The 27,741-nt window shown below is 33.6% G+C and overlaps 2 protein-coding genes across 2 annotated transcripts; both read right to left on the bottom strand.

The window, feature by feature from the left end:
• Nucleotides 1-3,424: 3,424 nt before the first annotated feature.
• Nucleotides 3,425-4,612, bottom strand: LOC108910189. The gene is made up of 3 exons (XM_018714729.1): nucleotides 4,459-4,612; nucleotides 4,263-4,394; nucleotides 3,425-4,207 (listed from the first exon to the last, which is right to left on the bottom strand). The coding sequence occupies exons 1-3, from the start codon at nucleotides 4,497-4,499 to the stop codon at nucleotides 3,529-3,531; spliced, it is 852 nt and encodes a 283-aa protein (XP_018570245.1). The 5' UTR covers nucleotides 4,500-4,612; the 3' UTR covers nucleotides 3,425-3,528.
• Nucleotides 4,613-5,695: 1,083 nt separating this feature from the next.
• LOC108910200 (putative metabolite transport protein HI_1104) lies at nucleotides 5,696-25,587 on the bottom strand. The gene is made up of 7 exons (XM_018714743.1): nucleotides 25,412-25,587; nucleotides 14,088-14,475; nucleotides 10,711-10,931; nucleotides 7,456-7,782; nucleotides 7,126-7,338; nucleotides 6,841-7,038; nucleotides 5,696-6,700 (listed from the first exon to the last, which is right to left on the bottom strand). Exons 2-7 carry the CDS (start codon nucleotides 14,465-14,467, stop codon nucleotides 6,516-6,518), a joined length of 1,524 nt encoding a protein of 507 aa, XP_018570259.1. The 5' UTR covers nucleotides 14,468-14,475; nucleotides 25,412-25,587; the 3' UTR covers nucleotides 5,696-6,515.
• Between the last annotated feature and the right edge of the window lie 2,154 nt (nucleotides 25,588-27,741).

Genomic DNA, 27,741 nt, shown 5'->3' with positions numbered 1-27,741 from the left:
GTATATTTGAAGACATTAGTGTATGGTACTCCTGTAAATAGCCTGGAAGAGCTGCAGCTACGGATTAATCAAAAGTGTCAAGAAATCCAAACCAAGGAGGGTGTTTTCGAAAGAGTTCGAATATCGTTGAGACGAAGATGTCGTGCCTGCTTGGAAATGGACGGAGGGCACTTTGAACATCTTCTTTAACTTTGTTTTTTGTTTATTAAAAGCTTCCTTTGTCGGTTTATTCCTAATAAAATAAAATGTTTGAAAAACGAATAGTGGTCCATATCTCCGCAACCGTTACTTTGCCGACCCATGTTTATTAAGACTTTTCTGCTTATTTTTGTTCAAACTATTACCTCCTGAAATATTTTACACTCTTTTTGTAACACCCTGTATAAAGGAGACAGGAACAAATTTAAACTACCACAAATGCGGAAAAAAAACTTAAACTATACTACAAATAAATAATAACAATAGCTAATGCTGATAGTGCATATAGTCGTCGAGTCGACCTAATCGAACGGTGTGACGTCACAAATGCTTTGCGAACGGTTTGAACCGTTTCAAATATTTATTTCACCACATATTTAGGGAGTTATTTCTTACCCAAAAACAAGTTATAAATTAACACAGTATTTTTTAAATTTTCTTTTAAGTTTTTTTGGGCACAGATTGTACGTTTTATCTAAATATGCAGAGTTTTCAACACATAAATGATGTTAGCGTTTCGGATAATAATAACCGCGGCACGAGGCTCTAATTTACCATGCCTCGTCCCATAAACATCGAAAAACAAAACGTATAACATGGTTATTATATGCAAATTGACCATATTTGTGCCAGCAATCGTCCGTCGATAAAAACCTGGGCGTTATTATGCTGTTACATTTTTTGCCCCTGTATTTGTGCATGTACACAATTATACAAACGTACTTTCCCCACTGTTAATAGCCGTAGAATACTTGCTCATCGAAGAAGAATTCCTTTTCACTGTCATTAACAATTTCTTAACTCGCTTGACATTTAATTTTCAGTTCAATGACTAAAAGATCAGCTGAATAAGCAATTTGTTGATGCAACACGGAATATTTGTGGGAAAAATGATTATTTTTATGTTAGAATCTTCTCATTAGTATTAAGTAAATCTGTCAGGTGAACTAGAAGTAGGTACATTTTTTTTCAATCCATCTAAGGACGTATGTTTTATAACACTGTTGACTATGTCCCAAACGATAATAGTTATAGTGTAATGAAAGAATGTTGAAGGTATGGAAGCGACGAACTCTGTATATGTTATTTTAATTTTACAATTCAGGTTTTTTTGTTGCAAAAATAATTGGTTTTTGTATTCAAGTCTGTTAAGACAGCTAGTTGTATCCTGTAGGTTTTCAACATTTGGAATATTAAATGAATCATCTGCGAATGCTGTGAAAAAATTTGGCATGTAGTTTAGTTAAATCATTTGTATATGACATGAACAGAAGAGGGCCTAAATCATTTCCCTGACGAATACCATACTGGTTAAGTAATGCATCGAAATGAAATAAAAAATAAACTAACTTTTGATATCATCGCATACTAAAACATTCAATAAAATGTCATGATCCACAGTCATATGCCTTTGACAGAATCAAGAATTAAAGCAATAACTTCATGATTTAAATTCTAAACAAAATGGAATATATGTCTATCAATGCAAATATTGTTGATCCATTTTTTTTAAGCCATGTGATTTTCCACATATACTATTTACAAAAATGGATTCTCTAGGTCGAAGATTGAAAGTTTTAGCAACTTTTGATATGTTTGGAACTATGTCGAAAGTTCATCATTGGCACACAAAACTATCATTTTCAAATAGTACAACCTTGTTAAACAAATCAATACTTCTACGCCAATAAGTTTTTAGACATAATATAAAATTATATTTCTAATAAAAAATCTCCTAGATTTTTTTTATAAAACGTGATATTTTCTTATAAATACAATTAGGACATGTGGCTTTTAATGGTACTGATCGACGTATTTGGAATCCGTTAAGTTTCATCAGGCTATGTCAAAAAATATCCTCAGCACATTTGGGAAAATTTATATTTTATAAATTCAGTAGGTAGTCTTTTATCTTGAAAGTGAAACATTCTATGACCCATATTCATATAAAACTTTTTCATGAGATTTTTTAATTAAAATTAAGATCACTCTGTATATGTATATGAAAACATTAAAAAATATCTGTTGGGCGGTGAAAATTTAACTGACATGATTGGTCTTCATAAATGTTTACACAAAATGTGCTTTGTTTTCAATAAAAATACAAGTCATTCTAAACATGTATCAAGTACAATTTTTTTGTTCCATCCTACCGGGTGTGCCAAAATTAAACATTGATTAATAGGACAAAAAAAACTGAAATTGGTATTTTCTAGTATTCAAGCCCTTTGACAGACCTTAAAATGAAAAAATATCAGTGGCATCACTTTTTAATTTTTTTAAGACTATTCTGGTGTTTGGTTAATCCTATTGAATCATCCATTGTGTATCAATAATTTTCTACGTTTATTTTGCAGTAGTTATAAAAAATAATAATAAATAATATCGAGGTCCAGTAAATTTTCTTGGACACAGTTTTCCTATAATTTTAGCTTTTTTGTTGTTAAAACGAATTGACCTACACAGCAAACTCGATGAAACAGTCATGTTCAGTTCAATAATGGTTTCCATTTTAACAGATAACAGAAAAATTAATATTAAGTAAAAAATTTCACATGAATGTAGGTCCTTTTCGAGATATAGGGTGTTAAAATTAGAATATCTCATATTCTGAAATATCTCTGAAGATGTTTGGAGCAGTGATAAACCTTGCACCTCTAAGTAGAAGTAAAAACTCACTTGGTCGACTTGAAAATATGTTAACCAGAGGTGTAGATAAAAGGGATTAGTACCAAGAAAGAGATCTCTTACGAGTCGATTTAGAGTGCTGATTTTTTTTATATTAAGGCAAGTTTGCAACATATTTAAGTAAATCGAAAAACTGACACTATTCGTGACACAAAAATAGTTTATGAGAATTTTTTGTTAGAAATACAATTTTAAATAGAATTAGAATATACGCTAGAAAAATAAAGAATTTATACGCTAACAGTCTTTTAAAATTTTGACACACAACGTTGTAAGTATTTAAATGTTACAAACTATTTTTGTGGAACGAAAAACTTCAGAGTTATTTGAAGTCAATTTTGTAGATTTTTGCTTCTACGTGGATAAAACTGTGGCTCAAATTTCATCAGTCTACGTCAAATATCGTTCATATGAAATTTTTTAAATTAACTTTTCTGTCATCTGTCAAAATGGTATATTATTATTTAGCGAACACCCTATATATTTGTAGAGTAAATAAAAAAATATAAATAATATACAGTTATTATTTGTTGTGTTTTTTCAGTTTTAAAATATCTTACATTTAGTTACACTCACAGATCTATAAAAATAATTTACGACAGATATATATCACAGTATTATACTGCACAAAATATACGTCTACTAAGATTCACTTTCTGATTCACTAGAGGTTGACGAAGAACTAGAAATGCTTATAACATCACCGTCGAGCGATTTTCGAACCGATAAGCTCTGTTCCTCACTTTTTAAAAATTCTTCAGGCGTTTTCGTAGGCCTCCTAAGACTGTCTTTATTAATGTTTATATTAAACACTATGCTTTTCAATTTCGCTGTGTTCTGTGTTGGCCATTTACTGTTCGTTTTTACGCCCGTTGCACGAACAAAATATTTATTCAAATCTTTTTCACTTGTAACTTCCATTGATTCGGGGGGTTGTGCCGAACCACCACACTCTGTTGCTTTAACAGGATCTCCAGTGTTGCTGTCAGCTGCTTTGACAGAGTTTGTCCTATTCGACATTACCATTTCCGTTATTAATTTGCGAGGAGTCTTAATTGTGCCCCGAGCCTTATGAGGCGGTTTCTGTGTTGGTTTGAAGGGTGGTGTCAAGTCCTTACACTTTGTTATTTCCATAGAATTTTGAAGTATTTCATTTGAATTATTTTCCACTAACCTACCACTGCCAGTGGCTTTGACAAAGTCTATTTTGTTCGACAGGACAATTTCTTTGATTAACGTACGAGAGGTCTTAATTCTCCTCTGTACATTATAAATAGGTTTCCGTGATTCTTCATATGTCAAGTCTTTAGTAGTGCTGACGCTGAAATAAACGTTAAATGATAAAAATGTGAGCCAGTACCTATATGTATTGTTACCGTTTATTAGAAGTGACAAGATTTGTGACAGTACGGTGGAAAAAATTTAAGTTGGGCCTCAGTCTTGTCTTTTCTCTAAGTAGTTCGCCTTCCCTTGCCTTGCTTTCCTTTATGAGGGCTTTTATCACTTCCCTGAAGTATTAAATAGGATAAGATGATTTAAATACAACCTCAAAATTATGAGGGTAAGACTTACTCGTCGGAAATAAGTGATTTATAATACTCTGTGTTGTTCATTTTAAATTGTTTGTGTACGTCTGAGGGATATTTTTAACATTATTTGACAAACTACATTCAATTTTCTTAATTGTTGTTTTCTGCCATAAGCAAAAACGCCATATTTCCTGATATCTACGTTATCACTGAATTAGTGAATTGTGATATGATGTGAATTTCTTCAGTAATCAGTGTTCACTGTTACTTTTCTATTTTGCTGAAGTATAGACAACCATATTATCACAACCGTGTAATTTTGGTTGCCTAATTTCTTAGTTTTATTTTAAGAACCTATAAATGTACTATATTCCTAACTAAAAAAAAACAGACTAGCACGTTGGGTGGTGGTAAGCCGTGTTCTTCTATTCATTTTGATGTAATGGATTTTGTACGGAATCATAATAAAAAATGTTTTGTTAAAGGAGCTTATTAATGGTTAAAAGTTTTATGTTAACTTTTTATATATTGTTGTAATCCCATATTATTACAGTACACATTTTTACCCTAGCAAAGTTTTCATTGCAATTGTTAGGTTGTCATAATAGGACGTTGAGTTTTATGACAATACCAGCAAAAATACCTATATTTTCTTCCAATAAGTGATTTTTTAGACACTAATAAATGCTTTTTTGTCATAACTATGTGTTTTCTCAGCAAGATTCAATTATTAACCTTGTATTTAATATTTCCTTTCATATTTAAAAAGTTAACAAGAAAATTAAAATATCTATTGGAATTTCTGATCATTCCTCATTTTTTACTTTTAATTTTTTAAATATAAAACAAACATTATAAGACAAAGTTTATAACTTATGAACATAGCATAGGTACTTCTTTATAATGCATATATTAATCTTATAGTCTTATTGTACATAACATTTTTTTCACTCTTATATGCAACAATCAAAGCTTTGTTGGTTATTGCTATATTACTGACATACGTTATTTGTATGAAATATGGGCAAGGCATTCTTATTATTGCAATTATGTTGGACACAAAATGGCTGTGAAGCTCTCATGTCGACTATGATTACTACGCGTTAAAAGAATATCTGGAACTGATGGAAAATTTTTACGTCGATTTTTTAATATTTTCCAAATAGCAATTTTCCTGTCCTCCATGTGATTTTAACGTTTTTTGAATGGTTTTAATTATTTTATAGTTTTTAATGGGGTTTGGAATACAGTGTATGGAAATTAATGAAGTAAAGCACAGATTTAATATTTATTTTTTAACTTAAATAAAATTATAACATCAAATAATCATGTACAGTATGAGTATATTGAAAATAAATTAACTTTGTACACTATTCATAGTTTTTTATAAAATACATAAATTACATGAAGATCGAAAATGATCTGGAATCACAATCTCCGACAAATAAAAAAATAAAACCCTGTCCGAGCAGCAGACACAATAGATAAAGTGATACAAGTGGAGAGACATAAATCATACATTTTTCAGGCCTAGTATCTAATATAACGATGCTTCAGAAGAAAATTGTAATGTATTTTGTTGAAAAATAAATTTTCTCTTAAGAGATTAAAAAATTTTATATGTCTTCACTGTTTTCTGGAGAAAACAGTGTGGTGCCATTTTGTAATAGTAAAGTTTCTTAACCTTTCCTGAGTATTCACTTTTATAAAATGTTTTTTAACAGTTTTTACAGTCTCTACATCGGGCAAGCTTTATTTCCAACGCCTGACACTTTTATAACTAATAAATAAAAGAAATTGAATTGATTTTATTAAAAAAAAAAACAATATCGAAACGTATAACATCTTCATTATAAAAACGTAAAGGCAAAAGTCTGTTGTTTATAATAAAATGGTAAAAGAGAAGCTTTTTATCGCTTTTCCTTTCTTCCGTCTTACCTCTCTTCATCGTGACAAAAATTAATACTTAAACTCGATTTAACAACACTTTTCAGGAATATTCTGTCATAATTTAAGGTATCACGCTCCTTATGCCCTGTAATTATTCTTGGATGTCCCTAAACGTACAGGTAACAGTAACATTCTCGTATTTATTTACATTTATAATCTACTGCTCTCCGTTGTCGGCCTCTTGGTGTTCATCACTAGAGCTGTGATGGTGGGCATGTTGGTTTCGTCGCTGGTGAATACCACGTTGTCGACCCCAGAGAGATTTTTCTGTGGAGCGGGACTGTCTTTCTTCGGACCTTCCATAAGGAAGGTTGTAAGGAGGAAAAGTATAGAACCTGCAATAAGTTTCAAGATGTAGGCAACCAGTTTAACAAATACGGTGCACATTCGAATGCGTTCAAATGTTATGCAACAAAATAAACAAGGTAGTATAATATCGGTTGCATAATAATCACTTTTTCGAGAGCATACTTACTGAAACCGTAACATCCAGCGTAGAATATGTACAAACTCTCCCTGTAGCCTAAAGCTTTGGACACTGGCTCGACGGCTATGGGGAGATTTCCACCGATGTTGTTCATCACAAAAAGGAATACGCCTATCGTGGTTGATCGTACTTTTAGAGGCACGATCTCTACCACCATGGCAAAGAGGATTCCAAACCACATCTCGGCTGGAGAAAAATTAAATTGTCATTAAATTCAACTCATTTTTTATATTTCTAAAGTTTATGTTGAAAACGAAAAGAGTTGTGACTTACCAAAGAAATATGACACCCCTAGTGATATCATAGCATAAGTAGGAGTAAAGTAAACGCTTCCAAAGGCGAAAGGCGTGGAGACGATCTGGCTCACTGCCAGCACGACGCATCTAGACCTGATACCCATTTTGGCCACGATCTTGTCGGACACCACCCCTCCCACCACTACGCCTATGGAGCCTATGACGATGGTCACGGCAAATAGCCACCAACCTAAAACAGTTCTTTTTCAATATTTTGTTGGGCCGAGTTGTACCAGTGCAAACAGATTAAATCCACGCCTCTGATCTGGCACGCAACTGTCGAGCTCTAAAGAAAACTAGCGCTTACCCAAATCGTAATCGGGAAAGTAAAGCTGGTAGTACAGATCGCAGTTGTAAGCGAAACACATGCCGCCGCAGTGGCGTATGGAAGCCGCGAAACACAGCAGGATGATCCTAGGATCGACGATTATGTCCCAAATGGTGATCTTCTTGGCGTCGGGGTTGTTTTGGTTGTCGCCTTCCCCGATGGTTTTCCTCGTCGGCTCTTTCAAGGTGAACCAGGTCAGGAAGGCGAGGATTATGGCCACGATACCCGCTCCGTAGTAGGCGACTCTCCAGCCGAGACCCCAGGCGTTCAATGGGGGCACGTAGCGACCCACAGGGAAAGCGATACCTAAAAAAAAAGTCGAGGAATTAACGTACAGAAAAAAATTGAAGCTTTAACAAGACCCCCAACAAAATTATGAGCAGATTAGTGGTTAATTCTGAACATGTGTATGTAATAGGATTCCATGGGCGTATCATTTTAGAGAGTTTCGAAAAAGAAACTAGATTATCCTTACAAATTTACACTCGCTTTAATAACGAGCGTTCAAATAAAAACGTGGTCGAAGTTGGCTCTGACACATTGGACGTAGGGAGTAGCTTATAGCGACCAACTTAACCTCATTTCTCAACGAGCTGTATAGCAGCTGTCAGTTTCAATAACGTTAATGACTATATAACTTTATTTTAAAGAATAATCGTGATAACAATAACAAACAATTAAAGGAGCTGCGGAAAGTGTCCCCCTCCTTGTTATAACAATAAATTAAAGCAGCTGCTGAAAGTGTCCCCCTCCTTGTTCCAAGCACTTTTCACACCTGTTCCTCAAAGAATTAAAGACATTTTCTAAGATGCTCGGGGTATTGTTAATTTCACGAATCTTGTCTATAAGTCGAGCCTGCAGATGGTTTAAATCAGGAATAGGCAGTTCAAAAATAGTGTTTTTAAGGTAAGGCCACAAAAAGAAATCACACGGCGTAATATCACATGACCTCGGTGGAAATTCATGTTCAGCATTGAGACTTATTAGTCGATTTTGGAAAACTTCCCTCAACATATTCATCGTCTCGCCTGCCGTATGTGCCCTTGCGCCATCTTGTTGAAAGTAAAAGTTTGTAATTTCGTTTTCTTCCAGCTGGTTAACAAAAGGAGCGATAATTTCTTCTCTATACCTTTGCGCAGTAAGAGTACCATTAAAAAAAATAGGTCCATAAATCCTCCTTCGATTGAGAGCACACCAAACTCCAATTTTTTGAGCGTGTAGAGGGCCCTCGACAAAAAAGTTATCTGGTTTTTCAGAAGACCACATTCTCATATTCTGTGAGTTTACGTAACCACTTAAATGAAACCAGGCTTCATCAGAAAAAAAGGTGATATTATGAAGTTCACCGTAGTTGTTTAAAAACCATTCACAAAATACAGCCCGTCGCGGAAAATCAACTTCATGAAGTTCTTGCTGACAAGTTAAACGATAGGAGAACAAACGCAAATCTTTTTTTAACACTGTGTGGCAGGTACCGACTGATACTCCCACCATTTGTGATAAAACACGTACAGAAGTTCTTGGCGCATTTTCCATTATTTGTTGGACATTTTCTTTTAATTCTTCAGTCCGCTTTTTAGGTCGGCCGCTTCCTTCTTTTCTTGTTACACTGCCCGTTTCACGAAAAACATTAACACAACGCTGAACTGCACTTTGAAAAATTTTGTACTCAACAACGCCGGGAAATTGATTTTGAAATTCTATGAAACATTCCTCAATAGAATACTTCCATATTCCATCAATCTTGCGTCCATTTCTAAAGTAGGACTCTATGATAAACACTTTTTGTTCTTGAGAAAACACCATTTTAAACGCTTTTTAAAACGAAAATATTCAAATTGATAGCGGCGATATAGCGCTTTGACAGATGACGTTTAAGTTCATTTGCTATACGCTACGCCCTACGTCCAAATTTTCAGAACCAACTTGACCACGTTTTTATTTGAACGCTCGTTATAACTAACAAATAGGTACATTTTACTTATACAAAAATTTGTATTCGCCAATCATGCCCTCGTATTTAAAGCTGGCTTTCTACCACCTACAACGTTTTCGATCTTTTAAATGTCGTGATGTCGTGATTATGAGATTGTCCACTACTACCCGGAAGTAATTATATTTTCAACAACACTTATAGTAATAACTGAAATGTGATAATATTAGCACGTCGTGCTTGTACGCTTATGATGCCCGCTAACGCAGCTTAACTGAAAACTGAAACGGGGTGGTAACATATTTCAAGACACCCAGACCAATAGGGTCTTGTAACGATAGAATATTCCAAGTGCCAGTGCGTAACCTGAACATATTATCGGAACACTATGCGGAACGGACGGCACATTACAATTTTCATTCAGAGAATACACGAAACCAATTTAGCAAAACGGGAAGTCGTAAAAATTTGGATTTGATTTACTTGTGACTCACTGCTTACTACTTTGGATCTGGACATAATTTGTATAAAAAATTTCCATAAAATTGTGTTTTTAAATGTGTATAACTGAACGAAATACAGGGTGTTCCCCCTAAGAGGGATTCTTCTGTAACTCTGTAACTGTAAAATCTATAAAAAAAATGGTTTTAATAAAAGTTGTCTGGAATCATGTGGTCCATGTAGAGAAAATTTTTAGCCTCACAGGGTGTTTTATTTCGCGTGGACGCTACATAACTTTGGTATTTTAAATGGAACATCCTGTATATTCTTTGTGTTTTGGTGAATAAATAATACTAAAATCTCTTCAAATGTCACATATTTTGTAATAAATTTCTGTATATTTAGCATGTGCAGTCTACATTGAAATTCAATTATCATATGAATTTAGAAAACACCATTAAATATTATTATGCAACAGCATTTTGCATCCAACGACTGTCAACAAATAAAATAATTAAACACAATATTGCATATCTTCCAGCTTTATATCCAGTTTTTTAAGCAATTACCATTTTTATAATTTATTTTGTACAAATTTATTCATACCTAGTATGATACCACACACAACACTTAGCACGTCTATTATGTAACACAACTAATATGAGGTAAAATCTTTTATTTACATAATAATTGTAGAATTGTAGAATAAAACAATAATTAATATTAAATTTTGTTGCTATAAAATTATTAAATTTAAATAATATGTAGTATGTAGTTGCATAAATTTAAGCAAATCCCCAACAAGGTTTTATCTTGAGGATCGCGTACATTTCTGATATTTTATCGGATTGTATACGCACCATATCCACCGTAGATGCCCCAGTTGAAGACGGACATAACCAAAGCTCGCTTTTCTTCAGGGAATATATCCGAAAGGATACCCGTTGCCAAAGGATTACAGGCGGATTCTCCGGCAGCCATAATCATTCTTAGCAAAACCAGCTGCCAATATTCGTTTACACCTCCACTCAAGATTATCGCCACGCCGAAGATTACTGTGCATACTGCTAACATTTTTACCCTGAAAAAAAAAATTACAAAAAACTTAAAAATTAGTTCTCAGTCACAAATTTCTTGGAGACAGTAATTTTGTTGAAATTTTCAAATCCCTATTTTGTAGCCAATCAAATGATGTTATTTTAAAACGTTACCATGGCAACGGAAACAATATTTGCAAAATATGGCGTGCTTAAGCATGTGGTGACGTCACTTGAGAGAACCACGACTGACGAACTCGTGGCATACATTCTGTACTTTTTCTAATAATCTATTTGGTATAATATAGGATGCAAGTTACATATAAATATAAATACTGTATTTAGCTATTTTTAAAAAATGAGTCGTGTCGAGATAATTTTCAAAATATTCGCGATCTCGAGAAAATTTCCGGACATAATTTTTAAAACTATTTCTGAGGGGATATTGTTGACAAAAGTCGTCGTTTGAGTAAGATAAGAGCACCAAATATGGGAAACCCGAGAGATATTTCGAAATATAACTGTGTTGTTTCGCTAACGTGGAAGTAATTTGCATTAAACAGTTATGCAGTCATACTTTCATCTTTGAATTAAAAAAAGTCGCTAGGCAATTTGCGATGGCAATGAGGTAAATAACTGAAATTAATAAAATCATGTTTACGATAATGTAATCATATGAGCATATCTTATTGCGACACTTTCCAGGAAACCTTATTTCTTCACAGGCATGTTTTATATTTAATGAAATGCGGATATAGCACTTGCTTATATTAATATTTTTTCCATATCCAAGTATATAGGTACATTTATATTCTGAAAAAAAGTAAATAATGTTTCAATTTTCTAGATTTCCTCATGTTTCCATTAGTGCTAAAGGACAAGAAAGGCACTTACATGAATAACTTTATCTCGTGATCTATTTCACAACCATGTGTAAGCATATAAAATACAGATATATATTTTTATTGTACATACATTTTGCTTTTAAATATTACTTCACCTTTTAAGACAGTCGTAAAATTATCGTTAAAATTAAAACTTTGCTTTTGATTGATGGCCAACGATATTTAATTTATGTGAAATTTATAAGATGTGGTTTTTGTTTATTGTTAATTTTCATTAAAAATTAGTTATGTAAAATCTACAAGTTATTTTTAATTTACAGTATGTTTATTTCGCATGAAATGTAATTTTGCCAATTAATTATACAATAAAGTACGGATTTTTTTTTACCATATTCGTAGATAACTTGATTATGGTTAGGTTTGAGTATTCAAGTTAATTTATGTACAAATTATACAGAGTTTCGTTTAGTGCATGTTTAATATCTGTTAGATGTTCATACGAGTTGCTACATCTGAAGAAATTTTAAAAAATATGTATTTGAAATTTGTGTTTTTATTGTTGAAATAAAAAATTGTATAAAGTGGATTAACAGCAGGGATTTTTTTCAATCCAATCTTTGGAACCCCGTTGAAAAACATAAACAAGGAATTATAAACCAATTTTTGTCCCTTGTCTACTCTTTTTTAATTTTTTGTAAATTTTTGGTTTACTTGAATTTGTATTTTTTTTTATTTGCTATCTTGCTAGTGTTCAATAATTCTGAATTTTTTACTCATTACATTATTTAACTAATAACTAATGTCATTTTTGATTAATTTTGGACGTTATTCTCGTATCGATAAGACTTTTTCTACAGAAGTTTTATTCCTGCTAAAACCACACATTGTTTTATTAGTTTGTGTATCAGCAGCTGCTATGTAAGTAACTAAATTGAATTATGAAATTATGAAACTCGGATTGTGTTTTTCAAAAATGTAAAATCACGCAAGTACATTTACTATAATTTTTCTTAATTAAGATTAATCATGACAAGAGAAATAACAATTCGGAAATATTTTTCATAGTTTCTTTATAGTGGATGTCCTAAAAAGAAGCATGGTTTGAGTTGACATCATTATGCCCTATACGACGGATGAGAGAGTAAAGATTCATTACAAGTACGGAGAGTGTGTAGCCGAGACTGTGCGCAAATTACGTGCAATTTTCGGTAGAAGAAACGCCCCGGATGAAACAACAGATTGGTTGCCAAATTTAAACAAACAGGTTCGTTTGAAGACAATAAAAAGACCGGTCGGTCTGGTACCGGCCGTTCAGCCGAAATTACTGCTACGGTGAGTGATAGTGTGGCGGAAATTCTCGTAACCTCAGTGTGCTATTAGTCACTGCAATGAAACAGTTCAAAAAACACAGTACGGCGGATTTTACTAATAGATCTGCATCTGCATCCCTTCAAGAGTCAGCAATGTCAGGAATTGAAACCAGACGACTATTTAATGCGATGGACATTCGTTGGTTGTTGTTGGAGAACCAACAAGTGGACTTGGCTATCAACTTTGCCAACTTTTTAATTAAAGAAATCATTTTTCCTCTTATGAAATCCTGCATTTCTTTTGGGACACCTTTTCGATATTTAAAATACAAGTGTAAAAAGTCATTCTTTATTGCAAGAACAGGTTGGTTAATAGAATACCAGCGAAGCGAGTGTTTTTCAAAGCCATGTGAATACAATAATGAGACTTTACATATGTGTCGTACAATGTTCTATCTTCGATCGAAGTGAGATGCACGAGCGCTTGCGCGAGTATAGCAAATTATCACGTGATTTTATTGTCACGTGTGATATACGACGTTATGCCCAACAGTTACAGTTTTTTAACTTAGGAGATATTTTAAAAAGTTTCGCAGTCAAATCATGGTTGCCAACATCGGTCGACGTGGATATTTGTGGAGAAATAACAAATTTTCTGGCTTTTAATTTGACGCGCGTGTAGATCGTGATGGAGTCTTTGCCAGGAAATATTTGACTATATTCCCAAGCTGCATTTTTAGGATTACTTCCACCATAATCTAAAGAAATTTGATTTTGATTGAATCTAAAACATAAAACACCTACAAGACTTCAATTATCGGACAAAAACATTTTGTTTTTTAATTCTACATCCATAGATCTCGAACGTGGTTACTGGCAACTCGCAATCTCACAAGAGATGCCTGAGAGCTTCTCTAGCTTTACTTGCTAGCGTCCGCAATCCTTTCATTGACTACTAACTTTGCACCTAAACATCAAACCCTATTGATATTAACGTAATAACTGTGCCTCCAACACCTCCTAAGGAATGCGTGCCATCACCAACCTGTTAAACTTGTCCGCCAAGAAGCCCATCAAAACACCGACCACGGTGAAGACGGCTATGAAGCTCGGCCCAGCTAAGATCTGGTAGTCCAGCCCCAGGCCGTTGTAGTTCCACTCGCAGTACGGCGTCCCGTTCAGCGTGTAGGAATAGCACGTCTCCGAGTCGTTGGCGGTGGAGCAGCGGACCGGCAGCTCGCTGAGGTAGACCTCAGTGTTGTTCAGCTGGCAGGCGATGTCCCCGAAGTGCAAGTCCTCGGCGATGGCCTTGCTGGTGACGCCTATGAGGTAGTGGCCCAGCTCGCCGCATATGTAGCCTATGGAGACGATGGCGAGCACGTAGGTGGGGTAGAGGAAGGCCAGCTTTTTGGTCAGTTCTTGCATGGTGGTGCCTGCAAAAGAAGAAACTTAAGTTAATTTAATTATTTTTTGATGTTGGGTGTAACTTGGAAGTCATAGTAGGGGTCATAGTACGTGTTCCCAAGAATACAGATTTGACATTATTGTTTTAAATCAAATAAATAGTCATTTTATATTTGGTTTTTTAAACTGCTCTTAAACTCTTGTCTACGCCGTTACCGGGCAGCTTCCGAACTCAATCATATCAGCGAGCTTGTCAGTGTTGCCAGTTGTTTCGAAAAAACGTTACTAAATGTAATAATGTACAATTACTATAAATATTCATTCATAATAATTAATAAAATGTAATGTTCATCAAATATTTCTATTTATTTGTTCATAAAATATGCATTTATAACTCGAAATCGCTTTTTTCCCCTAAGGAGGTAAGTTAGCTTACTTACCACCCGTTGTCCACAGCATAGTCTATTTACTATAGTGGAAGCAGATAAACAAACATATTTAAATTGTCAACATTTTATGACCGTTTTCGGAAAAATCGTTATCTTCCTGGTGATTTCCTTCTTCTGTATTTTACCGAGGCAAAATCACAATAAACTATAAATATAACTAATTACGAATAATACAATGATTCAAAGAAGAAAATGGCACTTAATTGACCAATTAATATATCATTTCCAACTTACGTGTACAAATCTTTTAAGAATAAAAAATTTAGTTTTATTTATTTCGAACTATGACTCATGAGTCACAATCCCTGTGCGCAATGATCCGGATTTCTCAACGATAATATCATCGTTTCTTTCTAAATTTCAGCGCAAAATATTTGCGACAGCCTTGAGATTGTTTATTGACATTAAAGATTTAAGAACGGCTATTATTTTTCGGAATTTACCGATATATGTAGTGACAAAGCAGAGTTTATTTAAAAAAAGCCTTTGGTTCACATAAAATTTCATTGTTAACTTCATACTTCATAGTGTCAGTTCAGTTGTGGCTTTTTATTCGTGCTTAAAAAAGCGCATACAAGAAACCGGCCGATAATTGACCACAACTAATCGTTAATTAATTGAACCAGGTAATTTTTATTTCGACAATTAGATCAGCAGAGAAAGTATTAACTATGCTTCAGAGATGTTCCCTGGCTTTTGGCTGTAACTCACGTACTATTTATTAGACATAAAGCCATCACTGTTAACCTCTCGTGATTTCAGAATCTGAGGTAAATGGCTTGTCTTCTGAGTTCATTAACACACGGTATAAGAATACTGTTTCATTAGTTCCATCTACCATGTATCTTCCAAGCTGCTAGAGAAATATTATTGAATTAAAAGACTGACTGCTTATTACTAAAATTCCAATACAATGTCAGTATTTTTTTCAGGGTAAAGGTCATGATTCCATTCAATAAATCTTTCGTTAGTCACCGCTATTAATAATAAACGCAATGTGCAATTACTCGTACTTTTATAAATATTTAAAGAACGTTGGAATATTAATATTAAGGTAATGTCTGCTAATTCGAGACAGGTGTTCTTTAATACATATCGTTAAATCACTGTCAGGGTCAACTGAATTATTGAAAGTTCGACGAGAAGTTCAAGACCAATCGAGTAATTAAGTTGTTATATAACTACGAAAACAAAATCATAAGTAGAACGAAATCGGGTCAGTATCGTGCAAGTGGTTTTTTTCTAGAGGAATTCGCAAATTATTTTCTAGTTAATAACAAAAACTAGAGCAGACAAATTAAAGTGAATTTATTGAACTGGCGATTTTTGTTTCTTTCAAAGCTATGAAAATAATGAAACTGCGAGAAAAAAATTCCTACTGATTCTAAAGGAATATTAAAACGTACCGCAAGGCATTACAGGGTAGTAATGAACTTTTCGGCAAAATCCAAAAACAGGTAAAGTTTGCTTCTGAGAGGGAACTTTTGGCGCAAAAGCATAGCAAAATCTTCAAGTGGGGGTGCCATCCCACAATTTTTTTTAAATGGGAATGGGGTTCAAGTGGAGGGTCATTAGAAAGGGCTTTTAATTCTCTATAAATCGATTCTTACTTTATGAAAATCGATCCATTATTTTAGAAAATATGCAGCTTTGAAAATACGAACAATATTTTTGAAGAGAAATGCGAAAATCGATTTAAGTTTACTTCAAAACTTAGGGTATTAGCTTGGTAAATTCTTTCAAAAGAATTCGCTGTTTTTTTTTCTGATTTGCGAGTTCTTTAGCCTGATTTTGGTGAGCAAAAAATTGTCCGCTTTTTGTTTCGTATTTAGATAGGCCACAAGAAGTTGCTAGATAACTGTCTTGTGACTTGTAGTTGAAGAGTACCAATACTGCCGAGTCTTTTAAATTGATTAATTATGGTGTACTCAATTCCAGAAAGAGTAGAAATTATTGAGCTTTTTTTCAAAAACAATGAATGCGGAAATCGGGTCGCCGAACTGTTCAACCAACGGCATCCTGAGAAACATGCGTCTGGAAAAATTGTTCGCGAATTGGTGGCCAAATTTCGCGAAACTGGCTCCGTTCATAACAAAAAGAGGCAGGTTGAAAATCCGGTACTAAATGAACCTACGGAAATAGCGGTATTGGGGCAAGTGGCAATGGATAGTACGCTGAGTACAATGCAATTGGCTACTGCGACAGGAGTGAGTCGTACAAGTGTCCAACGAATATTAAAAAAATACAAATTCCATCCTTATAAGATTCGGCTAGTGCAAGAGCTAAATGAAGACGATTTTGATCGTCGTTTGCAATTTTGCGAAATAATGACTGAACGAGCGATAAACGATAATTTCCTCTTTAATGTGTGTTTTTCGGACGAGTGTACGTTCTTCTTGAATGGTTTAGTGAATCGCCATAATTGTCGTTACTGGGCTGATACCAATCCAAGGATTTTCCATGAGACACACTCCCAACACCCCCAGAAGTTGAATGTATGGGCAGGTATTTTTGGAAATTCCATTGTAGGTCCTTTTTTCCTTCCTGGAAATTTGACAGGCGATATGTACTTGGATTTACTACAAAATGTCATCGACCCAGCTCTAACAAATATCATAGAGGACGACCCTGCTTACAATGAACACGAACTGATTTTCCAGCAAGACGGAGCTCCTCCACATTACTCGCTCAATGTGCGCAATTACCTAAATGAGACGTTTCCAGGACGCTGGATAGGACGAAGAGGTGCAATTGAGTGGCCCCCTCGGTCACCCGACTTAAATCCTTTAGATTTCTTTCTCTGGGGGCACATTAAAAGCAAAGTTTACAGCACTCCACCTGATACCTTGGAAGATCTGCGAGGACGAATCATTAATGTATGTCGCGAAGTAACACCGCAAGTGCTCCAGAATGTTCGACAACGGTTTGAAGACAACCTGTATCATTGTATGCAAGTTGGCGGACAACATTTTCAGCATTTACTTGACTAATACCGTAAGTTTTGAAGTAAAATTAAATCGATTTTCGCATTTCTCGTCAAAAATATTGTTCGTATTTTCAAAGATCTGAAATAAATTTTTTTTTACAATAATCATTACAAAATTATATTAAATTGGTTTTGAGAACTATAAAAATTAAACAAAATTAAAATATTTAAGTAATTTCTAAAATAAGAATCATTTTTCTGTCTCTGCTTCTTCAACCAATTTTCTTTTTCTTTTTTTTCTTCACTTTCATTTTCTCTTTTGTCTTGTAAAGCTTGTTTTCGATTTGCAAAAGAGGATTTAAAAGCAGCAATCATTGGTTTAGTTATTTTAATATTTTTTACATCACCGTTATTATTAACAATAATAAAATCATGTACAGATCTTTGAGATATAAGACTTTGTTCTTGTAGATTCTCAACTAGGAATTCTTTGTTGAAAGAAAAACTTCGTTCTACAGCAGCATTTCCATGAAAAAATACTAATATTCGTTTTACAACTTCGACAAAATTCGCAGATATTTTTTGCTCAGCACACAGAGTTTCATAAAAAATTCATCTAGCTGATGTTTTTTCTCATCAAACTTTAATAATTCTTTTATTACAGCGTCATTTTCTATAAATTTAAGGTAATCCTTTTCAATTTCTTCAGCAATAAGTTCACCAAAGTGATTTAATTATGCTCGACTAAAACTTTAGAAGTTGAATCCGAATTTTAGCAATTTTCGGATTCAACATAACAAAAAAAATTTTCAAGAATCATTAGTTCGATTCAGGGAGATTTCAAGTATTTCAAGTAGATTAAATCCATTCAAGAAGTTTTCAAGGTTTTCAAGGGATTCAAAGAGCAGTAGACACTCTGAATATTAGATTATGGACGAAGAGAGCTTGTGGTAATCGATCGTAAACTATGTAAATAAGCATAACAAAATTAGAGTGAAATCCTGTAGGATCAGATGCTGTTAATAATTCGTAGCTTCATCAAAGGCGCAAGATTAATCAGGCCAGAGTAGCTTGTTTAGATGCAAATAAATTGTCTATAAATGAATAACGATACAGTCGAGCCTTTGCTTCCTATAAAGGGCGTTCCGAAATAATGTTCAATGTACAGGGTGTTGAAAAACAAAGAAAGAAAGAAAGACAAAGTTGAAACGTCTAAAGATACGGAAATGAAATTTCCTAAATAGGTACCTCACTTATATTTTTTACATTCAAGTCATTGCGTCTTAATGATCAAAATAAATCACTGAACCACTTATTTCTTACAGATTTTTCCGATTTGAAGCAACTTTCTGTGAACCACACAAATCTAAGATGGAAAAGTAAACGTGGTTTTATTTTAAAACCAGCAGGGTAAATCTCAGGGTAATTTTTGAAAATTTTCTATATTCTGTATTCAGACGCCATTATCTCGAAAACGGTTAAAGATAGGTATAGGTTATATTACATAAAAAAATATCAGAATTCCATGGAGAATTGAATAAATATACAAAAAAGTGGGGTTTCCATTTAAAAAAGTTGGCCTTGATTTCATAACCTTTTTTTGGGCCACCCTGTATAAATGAAAATTGCTTCGGAAAATGCGCAACTAAAAATATAATTCGACGGGTCCGAGCGATTTTTCAAATAAAGGACATCTGATTTTTAAATAAATATTTTCCATATTTTTGCCGCTCTGTATATCTTTTTAACATTTTTAGCTTTTACTCATATTTTGTGTGTAGTATGCACGGAAAAAATAATGTAGATGAAAATACATGTTTTTGAATAATTGGTTCCCAAACTGCTTCTTATATTATCCGACTAGATCTAATTGTAAACCAACTTTGAAAACTACTTTTATATCTGACTCAGACTTTAGGTAACTGTTTGGTACTATTGATGTAAACTGGATAAACTTGTTTTTCAGATTTTTGACTATATCGTTATTTCCTGATGAGATGATGTGTTTGACCATAATTCACCATATGTCTGCCTGCAAAACTAGTTTAGTTTAGAAGATACGTATTTAATACTTTAAAGGATCTCGCACAAGCCATTTTTTAAAGTCAAATAACGCCGAATTGTATGTTTTCGACCCAATATCTGTTTATCAAAGTAAGCCCTAAATTGAACGGGATATTCAAAGATGCAATAATATACAGCGTGTTCTAGTCGAAAAAAAGAAAGTTAGGCAACGCCCAGACAAAATAAAACACCCTATATAATGAAAAATAATTTTAAAATGCGAGGAACTTCATTCGGTGCAATTTCTACATCAAGGACTTTTTTGTGTCATTGATATTATCATAGCCATGGAATGGAAGAATACATTTTAAATGGGGACGATGCATGAATATCGCTAAAATTAAGTAAAATCAACACGGAAGGACATCACCTATTAATATTTAACCACTAATTAGACCGCGTGTTGTTTTTAACGACAACCTCTCCAATTACGTTTTCACAATTACTCCGTTTGTAGACTGATCACTTTTGAGGGAAACAATTGTTTGTTTGTGCTGCAGTAGGTTCATTTAAATGGGAGTCATGAATAAACATCTGCTTTACCTTAGAATATAATAATATGTAATTTTTATATCGGCGAGGTCACTGATAATTGAATTTATTTTTAAATGGACTTATTATGTTGTCTGGTACTGTTCTGTTTTAAAACGTAACACCTTTGAAGTACATACATAATTACACGGCAACTTTTGTCCAATTAAGAGGAAAAGCATTGTTGGACATATATTTTACATGTTGCATTACTTGAAAATAACCAAAGGAAACTTTATTCTGTCCAGAAATTTTGATGTTGAAAGTTCTCTAGTATTATTATTTACAAGTTTTAAGGATCTTGCGATGTTTTTAACGAGGATCGAAAAAACTGGATAATCTAGATACCGAAAAGGTATGAATCAGAGAACAATTGAAGCAAGATTGCGGTAGAATTCCAACTTTTGATTGGTTTATAATCACAAACGAATGATTCACAAAAAACGCCGCTAGCCAGTGGTGTTATCGCCTATAGGAAGTTTACCAATTTGACACCGATTTATCAAATCAACCATGAACTTGACAATAAAAGGAAGCGAAGAAAAAAGGAGGCGACTATTACATCCAAATAAATACCTGGGCATGCATAAAAAATCATTAATGCACGCCTTATGACAATGAGCATTGAGCCGGATTTGCTCTCCGTTTGTCTTGACATTGAAAATGTGGGCAACATGCACTTGCGTCACCGGAATCCACAAGTCGTCGCGCTTTTCTGTATTCTGTCGGAGAAATGTATTGCCTAATATTTCGATTGCTGGGCGGTGCACTGGGCTTAAGAGCGGGTCAGTATTATACAGGGTCGGCAATCCAAAATTTCAAGCCTTATCTTTTCCTGAAACTCTTCTATATTTTGCGACCAATTTTTATATACTACATTTTCTATGTGACCCCACAGAAAAAAGTCAAGCGGAGTTATATCCGCAGACCTAGCTGGCCATTCAATTGCCCCTCTGTGTCCAATCCATTTATCAGGAAAAGTTTCATCTAGATATGCTCGTACCAAACGTCCAAAATATGGACGAGCCCTATATTTGTTCTGCCGGTAAATTGGGATTGTTATTGTTCGAGAATAATCGTCTAATTGAATAATATGTTCTTGCAAAAGTAATTTATAAATATCGTTCAAATCAGAGGTCAAATATCCGTTTATAAAATAGAGTCGTATGACGTGTCCAATAATGCCACGCCAAATATTTACTTTCCGTGGTCGTTGGGTATGAATTTCCTCCATGCAATGTGGATTTTGGTCTGACCAATACCTACAGTTGTGTAAGAAAATTATTCACACTAAATTTATTTTCGACGTGTGTTTTCAAGATAATCACTATTAGACAAAAGAATGACGAGCGGCGTTGTTATGGAGCTAGAAACTTTCAAAGGTAACTTGATGGACTATAAACTTAATGGACTAAAATATTTTTTTATATAATTTATGTATAAGAAAATGAATTTCAAAGTTCGATATCTCAAAAACGGTTTATTCAGGTACATGAGGTGCTATATGAATTTTGTTTATTTCGAGAAGAACTGAAATATGGAATAATATACAGAGTGTTCCATTAAGGAAAGAGCAACTTTGTTTCGTCATGACTTTTTGACTGAACCTGTATTCTTAAAGAAGTTCTATTAATATATATCAAATTACATGTTCTCATATTACGGCATAATAAAAGTAATACCGTATTCATTACAGCATGGAAAAAATAAACAAATATATACGATATCTAGTATCCATAAAAAAAGTTGTTGTTGTTTACTGCAAGGGCTTCAATTTTTTAATAAAGATGTGCATAGAAAATACCTCATTTCGCAGTAAACATAAAACCCTTATTTGGTTTGTGGTTAAGATCGAGATTGATGATTCTAATGACACATAATATACAGGGTGTTTTGGAAAATATGCTGATATATCAAAATATAAAACGGTTTTTTCATGTTGATGAAGGACGATTATTTTCAATCAAATATGTGCCACATCTTTTCCAAAAAACAATGCAATACATATAAATTTTTTAGGATGCTAATATGTCAGCTTTGTTAGTTTTTATCAACTGCTAGAAAACAATGTTTCCTTATAACACTTTTAAGGTTAGGTTTGTTCTTGTTGTATAATATATTATTAATAACGTTCATATAAATGTGCTGTAATATGTTGGAAATAGAATTGTGGGAGAAATAATTGAATTTCAGTTAAATCAATCTATTAAAAATTACCATGGCATAGAAAAACCAGTAACAATTAATCGGCACCTGCTATTACATTTTTATAAAAAGTACCTATCCATTTGCAAGACCACGGATTTAATTTTTTTTGCAACAAAATTCAGAGAAATAGTGATGACGGGAATTAGCTGAGTTCATCTTTACCAGTGGCGCAACTTAAGTATTTCGTTTATCAAAAGCACATTAAAAATTATTCAAAATGTGGTTTCTGTTTCTACTTGTTTAACATTAACATTTCCTGTAATAAAATAGTGTGGTGTTCGAAGATGTACTTTGAGACCGTCATCATTTCAAATAAAATTTTTTAAGAAGTTTCTTTGACGTCAGTAAATTCACACGGGCCCATAAAATGTTGGCAAAATGATTAAACTTCGACGTTTATTATTATTTTATGAGGATATATTTGCATATAAATTGAAGATGGATTTGACTTTGAACTTCGAATAATTCTAATAGTATTGTGATGAAAATATGTAACAACCTTCAAGTTTACATAAATGGTATAAAAAAACTTTACACTTCTTTTTATAGCCGTCTGTTTTACCTTCAACATCGGTGATATAAACGTAAACCAAATATTATAGCTGTAAATCTAAAATAAATCTTATTTAAGTGGATAAAAGGCAATTAAAACATGAGTGTAATATAACGTTTTATCCATAATCACATCACAATCATATTTGTGAAGTCAGAATTATTGGAATTTAATAAAAAAAAATGAATTTGATAAAAATGCAGGGAAGTAATTGTGTTGCTCTGGCTGTTTTTGAAGAAGCTCAAGAAGCAATTTTCCATTTATTGCCAGTGAAATCCAGGGAACATTACAAAAAAGTGTTCGCCGAATTTAACGAATGGAGGGGAAAAAACGAGAGTAATGATAATAAATGAAGAAGTCATGATATCGTATTTTTTTAATTTGAAGAACAAATATGCAATTTCATCTATACGGTCGAAGTATTCGATGTTGAAGGCTACTATAAAGGTCTACAAAAATATATGTAGATATTGGAAAATACAACAAGCTTACTGCTTACTTGAAGAGTGAATCGAGAATTATTTTGGATTGCACTAATAATAGGGATTTCTGGTGCCTGTTGATGCTGCGAATTGACAAATTCAATACCTGACATCAAGAAAAGCATTTCAAGAAAATTTACTATTATAGAAAAAGGATTTTGCGTGAATGCTGTTAAAATATGCAGAAAATATATTTCTCTGCGCCCAATTCGCCTAACACAAGACAGATTCTTGTTAAGATACATCAATCAGATGTACTTCTCAGTCTGTTGGAATTAACACATTGGCGAAGGTACCCTTAATAGTTGCTTCATTCCTGAATACCGCAAATCCAGAAGCATATACTGGCCATTGTATGAGGCGCACTTCAACAACAACTTTATTAGCCAATAAAGGTGCTGATATTACAACCATCAAACGGCATGGTGGATGGAAGAGCTCCTCTGTAGCAGAAAGTTATGTTGTTAACAAACTTGATATTGCAAGGAAAATCCAAGGAAAATATAGCTGTTCCTTACAAGAAGAGACATCTGTAACTTGTGCAAATTCTTCACAAACTTCGGCAGATGTTATGTGTTTTGAAAATGATGGCAACAGTGCTACAAGGGTTGTTATTAACGGAAAGGAAGTTAAATGTGATAAAACAAAAAACGAAATGTCTATTACAATAAATGTAAATGTTAATGTTAAAAAGTAAATAAATCAAATTTGATTTGTTAAGTATAGGTTTATTATTTTTTCATTATCCTACTATTGAAATAAAGTTACTTTATTCAACTAGTGGATAAAGCATCACTTTATACGGTTCATATGTGTGGATAAGAGTCCGATTATAAGATGATTGGATAAAAATAATTACTTGTATCAAAATAAAATATAAGTATATTCTTTTTTGGTATTTAATGGACTAAATACCTTCTCGTCGTGGACGAACGCATCCCCTTGTAAGAAATTCAACCGACGCCTATGATTATTCAGAAACACTCCCCGTATTACAACACAACCTTTCCCCTAACAACAGTTCTTTGTTCAACAGACCATGGGACTGGTAGCGCTCCCTCTGTCTTAAGAAATTGCTTTGTTCTGTTCTGGTAGAAAAAAGAAAGAATTTTCCAATCACTTCGCAAACTAATTTGATCTGCAAGCATGTCCATATTTCCTAGTCAAAATAACCGTTAAACGTAGCGAAATTTGGTGTCCTGGGCTTTTTTTAAAAAGCACGTTTTGAATTTTAGATTCGAGTTGAGATGGTAGTCAGTTTTTGGGTTGTTTTAGGTATATTCAAAACGAATGGTTCAAATTTGGTCAAAATTACTGCTTTGCTAGGTTTAGGTTGAAAAAAGATGATAAAACATTAATTAAACCGACTTTAATAGGAGCCATTCAACGAAATTAGACTACAGCAAATCTGTTTGTCTTAAATTTAAATTAAAATACATCTACAAGCCAAAAAATGCCAACTTTTGTTGGATACGAACGATGCTATCTGTTTTGGCGAAGTACAAGTGCTTTTTCTGTTTAAAAATACTGATGCATTTTTCATATTTTCTTGAAAACTTTTTTTATTTAAAAATTACTATAATTTCAAGTAGTTTCAAAAAACTAGTTTGGTAACTCTAAGATTATGTTTCATTAGAAGAATTTTATTATTGCCACTTGTCCTATTTTTAAATTCTGCTTTAAAAGAACAAACGTAAATCTTGTATAAAAAAAATAAAACTGACTGTATCAAGGACCCATCTCTGTACTTACGTGATCTTAGAACGTATCCTTAACGACAACAACAAAATAAATCACACACAATCCAAAGGGTCTGCCTGTCCTAAACGCCGCCCTAGCTCAGTAAAGTCACTTTGCACCAAGTCTACTTTACCGTACCGACACGCAAGCGAGCAACGCGAGCTACGAGCCACTTCTTGGGGGTTTTCGTCGGGTAACCTCCGGTATAACTCTTTCCAGTTTCTCCCACTAGTCGGCAGGACAGCAAAGCTGGTGCTGAGACCTTGCCACCGAGTAAGGACGCGGCGGCTTGGCAGCTTTCTTGGAAGGATACGTAAAAACCGCATGCCGGTAGCCGTCGACGGAAGAGGTAGTGGTAAATCTCTAATTTCTGAAGCTTATTATATCATTAATTTTGTGTAGTGACATTAGTAACTGGTTTTATACACAGGGTGTTACAATATTTACATTTGCAATATCGGAAGAGGACAAGATGCCTTCAGAAAATGGCCACTGCGATCGCCAGATTTAATACCCTGTGGTTATTTCTGGTGGGGGCTTTGAAATCAAAAGCTTTTTCTTCTCCGAAAAAATAATCAAAATCGGTTAATGCGTGTTAGAGTTGCTTAAAACATTCAAAAATGTTTTCAAGAACTTCGAGGCCATCTAGCGGCCAAACGAAAAGATTTTGTATATAGGTGAATCAGCCTAAACTGGTCTGTTTTAAGTCCAGTAATCTACAGTCCTCCGTTGTGCACATATTTACGGGTCACCCTGTATATTTTATTGTAATAGAATTTTTAAAGCTAAATAAAAGAAAACACTAAACTGCAAGCTGAGATCTATCTATTGTGGCTATATTAGGTGCTGGTATTTGTCAAAAGACATGTTAAAACAAAAAGAATGAAATAGTACTATTTACTAGATATTGGTGGTGTAATTCAATGCTAGTGAGGGCCTGTAGTCGGTAGAGTAGTTGTTTCCCGCAACACCAGTTAAGAATCACGTCAATGTGGTTAGGTATTTCCTGTATATATGTGTTATCAATAAACATTGTTTGACTTCAGGTACTATTTTTGTAGGTATTTCTTAAAATTAATTTGAGTTAGTCTTTAAAATAAAGAACAGTGTTTCTGTATTTGGGTATTTTGTCACACTTCAAATAAAAACAATAAAATAAAGTAAATAAACCTACAACCTGTCAACAGTCTATGGTTGTTTTTAACACACTTGTATTAATATAACAATGAGACAAAGATAAACACTTTCCCTTAAAGTCTAGTCTTTCCGATCTCAATTGAAGAACCAAGAGGTTGGCAGTGTGTACCAGGTTCGGTCGCTGACGCAGCAACTCGGCATTGAATTATTTGAAAAACTTGTTCTCATATTTATTTAGCCATACTCATATAGAAGTCTGGTCGCCCAGTTGAAGAATGAGCGCGCGGGTAAACGCGGCACATACACAGTCGCACTGGGCGACCTGGACATAAATTCAGTTGTCAACAAATGGCCTAGCAGTGTAGTGCAGCAATGCGGAATTTGGTGTGAGTCACGTAATTTTAATTTATTATAGGCACCTTCTATTAATCACTGATATTAGGCCCCTTCTATCCTCGAAAAAATTCAGAAATTCTACGTCAATGTTATTTTTAAGAGTTATGATCAGCACATTATTTGCAATAAAAAATTTGTACAGTTTTTTTTTTGTGAAGCGGGTAGTTTTTGATAATATTCAATGTTTCGTAAGCTTGTTTAGATTTTTTAAAATACTAAGTCAATATTCGCTTGTTTGTCGATTAAAATGGTACATTGGCGTAGTAACTATGGAATTTTCAATGTTAGCACCTCCTAGCGTCCCCGCCACTGGCAAAGGTAATTGTTTACATTTACTTTTAACGCCCTGTATCACTATACTAAGCCGTTTAGGGCAGGTTTATAAGAACTTTTTCATTAAGATTATTTAAAGGGTCACTTAAAATATTGGCAAGTACTTATGCTACACCCTGTGTAGTATGGACAGTGTTTTGTAGTGATGTTTATTCTACTTTTCATTATGAGATATCAAAGTACACAAAAGGGGTTTATTTACATTTTTATTAAATGTTTAAAATTGTATTGTGGCTAAATACACCAAAAATATTAACAAATTTCTCTACAATATTTTTAAAAAGTTATGTGACAATGTTGCTTTTAATTTTAATCTTTTTATTTTATTTTTTTCTAAAACATGAAAGTAAAATTAAGAATCGGCGTATTTGGAAGACCAATTGTCATCATCAAACGCAATAACTTCATTTAGTGACGTAATTATAGGGTTGAGTGTAGGTAGAGTATTCAGAAAATTGAATTTAGTTTTTTGCTTG

The sequence above is a fragment of the Anoplophora glabripennis genome, unplaced genomic scaffold (assembly GCF_000390285.2).
Source record: "Anoplophora glabripennis isolate ALB-LARVAE unplaced genomic scaffold, Agla_2.0 scaffold322, whole genome shotgun sequence".
Classification (NCBI taxonomy): Eukaryota; Metazoa; Arthropoda; class Insecta; order Coleoptera; family Cerambycidae; genus Anoplophora; species Anoplophora glabripennis.
This window is presented reverse-complemented; position numbering and strand designations above follow the sequence as displayed.

Excerpts from the sequence above, each read along its gene's own strand:
- LOC108910189 (XM_018714729.1), bottom strand. The coding sequence starts at position 4,499 with ATGAACAACACAGAGTATTATAAATCACTTATTTCCGACGA. Across the intron at positions 4,395-4,458 it reads AAATCACTTATTTCCGACGA|GGAAGTGATAAAAGCCCTCA; the intron begins GTAAGTCTTACC and ends TTAATACTTCAG. Across the intron at positions 4,208-4,262 it reads CTTGTCACTTCTAATAAACG|CGTCAGCACTACTAAAGACT; the intron begins GTAACAATACAT and ends CGTTTATTTCAG.
- LOC108910200 (XM_018714743.1), bottom strand. The coding sequence starts at position 14,467 with ATGCAAGAACTGACCAAAAAGCTGGCCTTCCTCTACCCCACCTACGTG. Across the intron at positions 7,783-10,710 it reads GGGCATCTACGGTGGATATG|GTATCGCTTTCCCTGTGGGT; the intron begins GTGCGTATACAA and ends CTTTTTTTTTAG. Across the intron at positions 7,039-7,125 it reads AGGGGTGTCATATTTCTTTG|CCGAGATGTGGTTTGGAATC; the intron begins GTAAGTCACAAC and ends ATTTTTCTCCAG.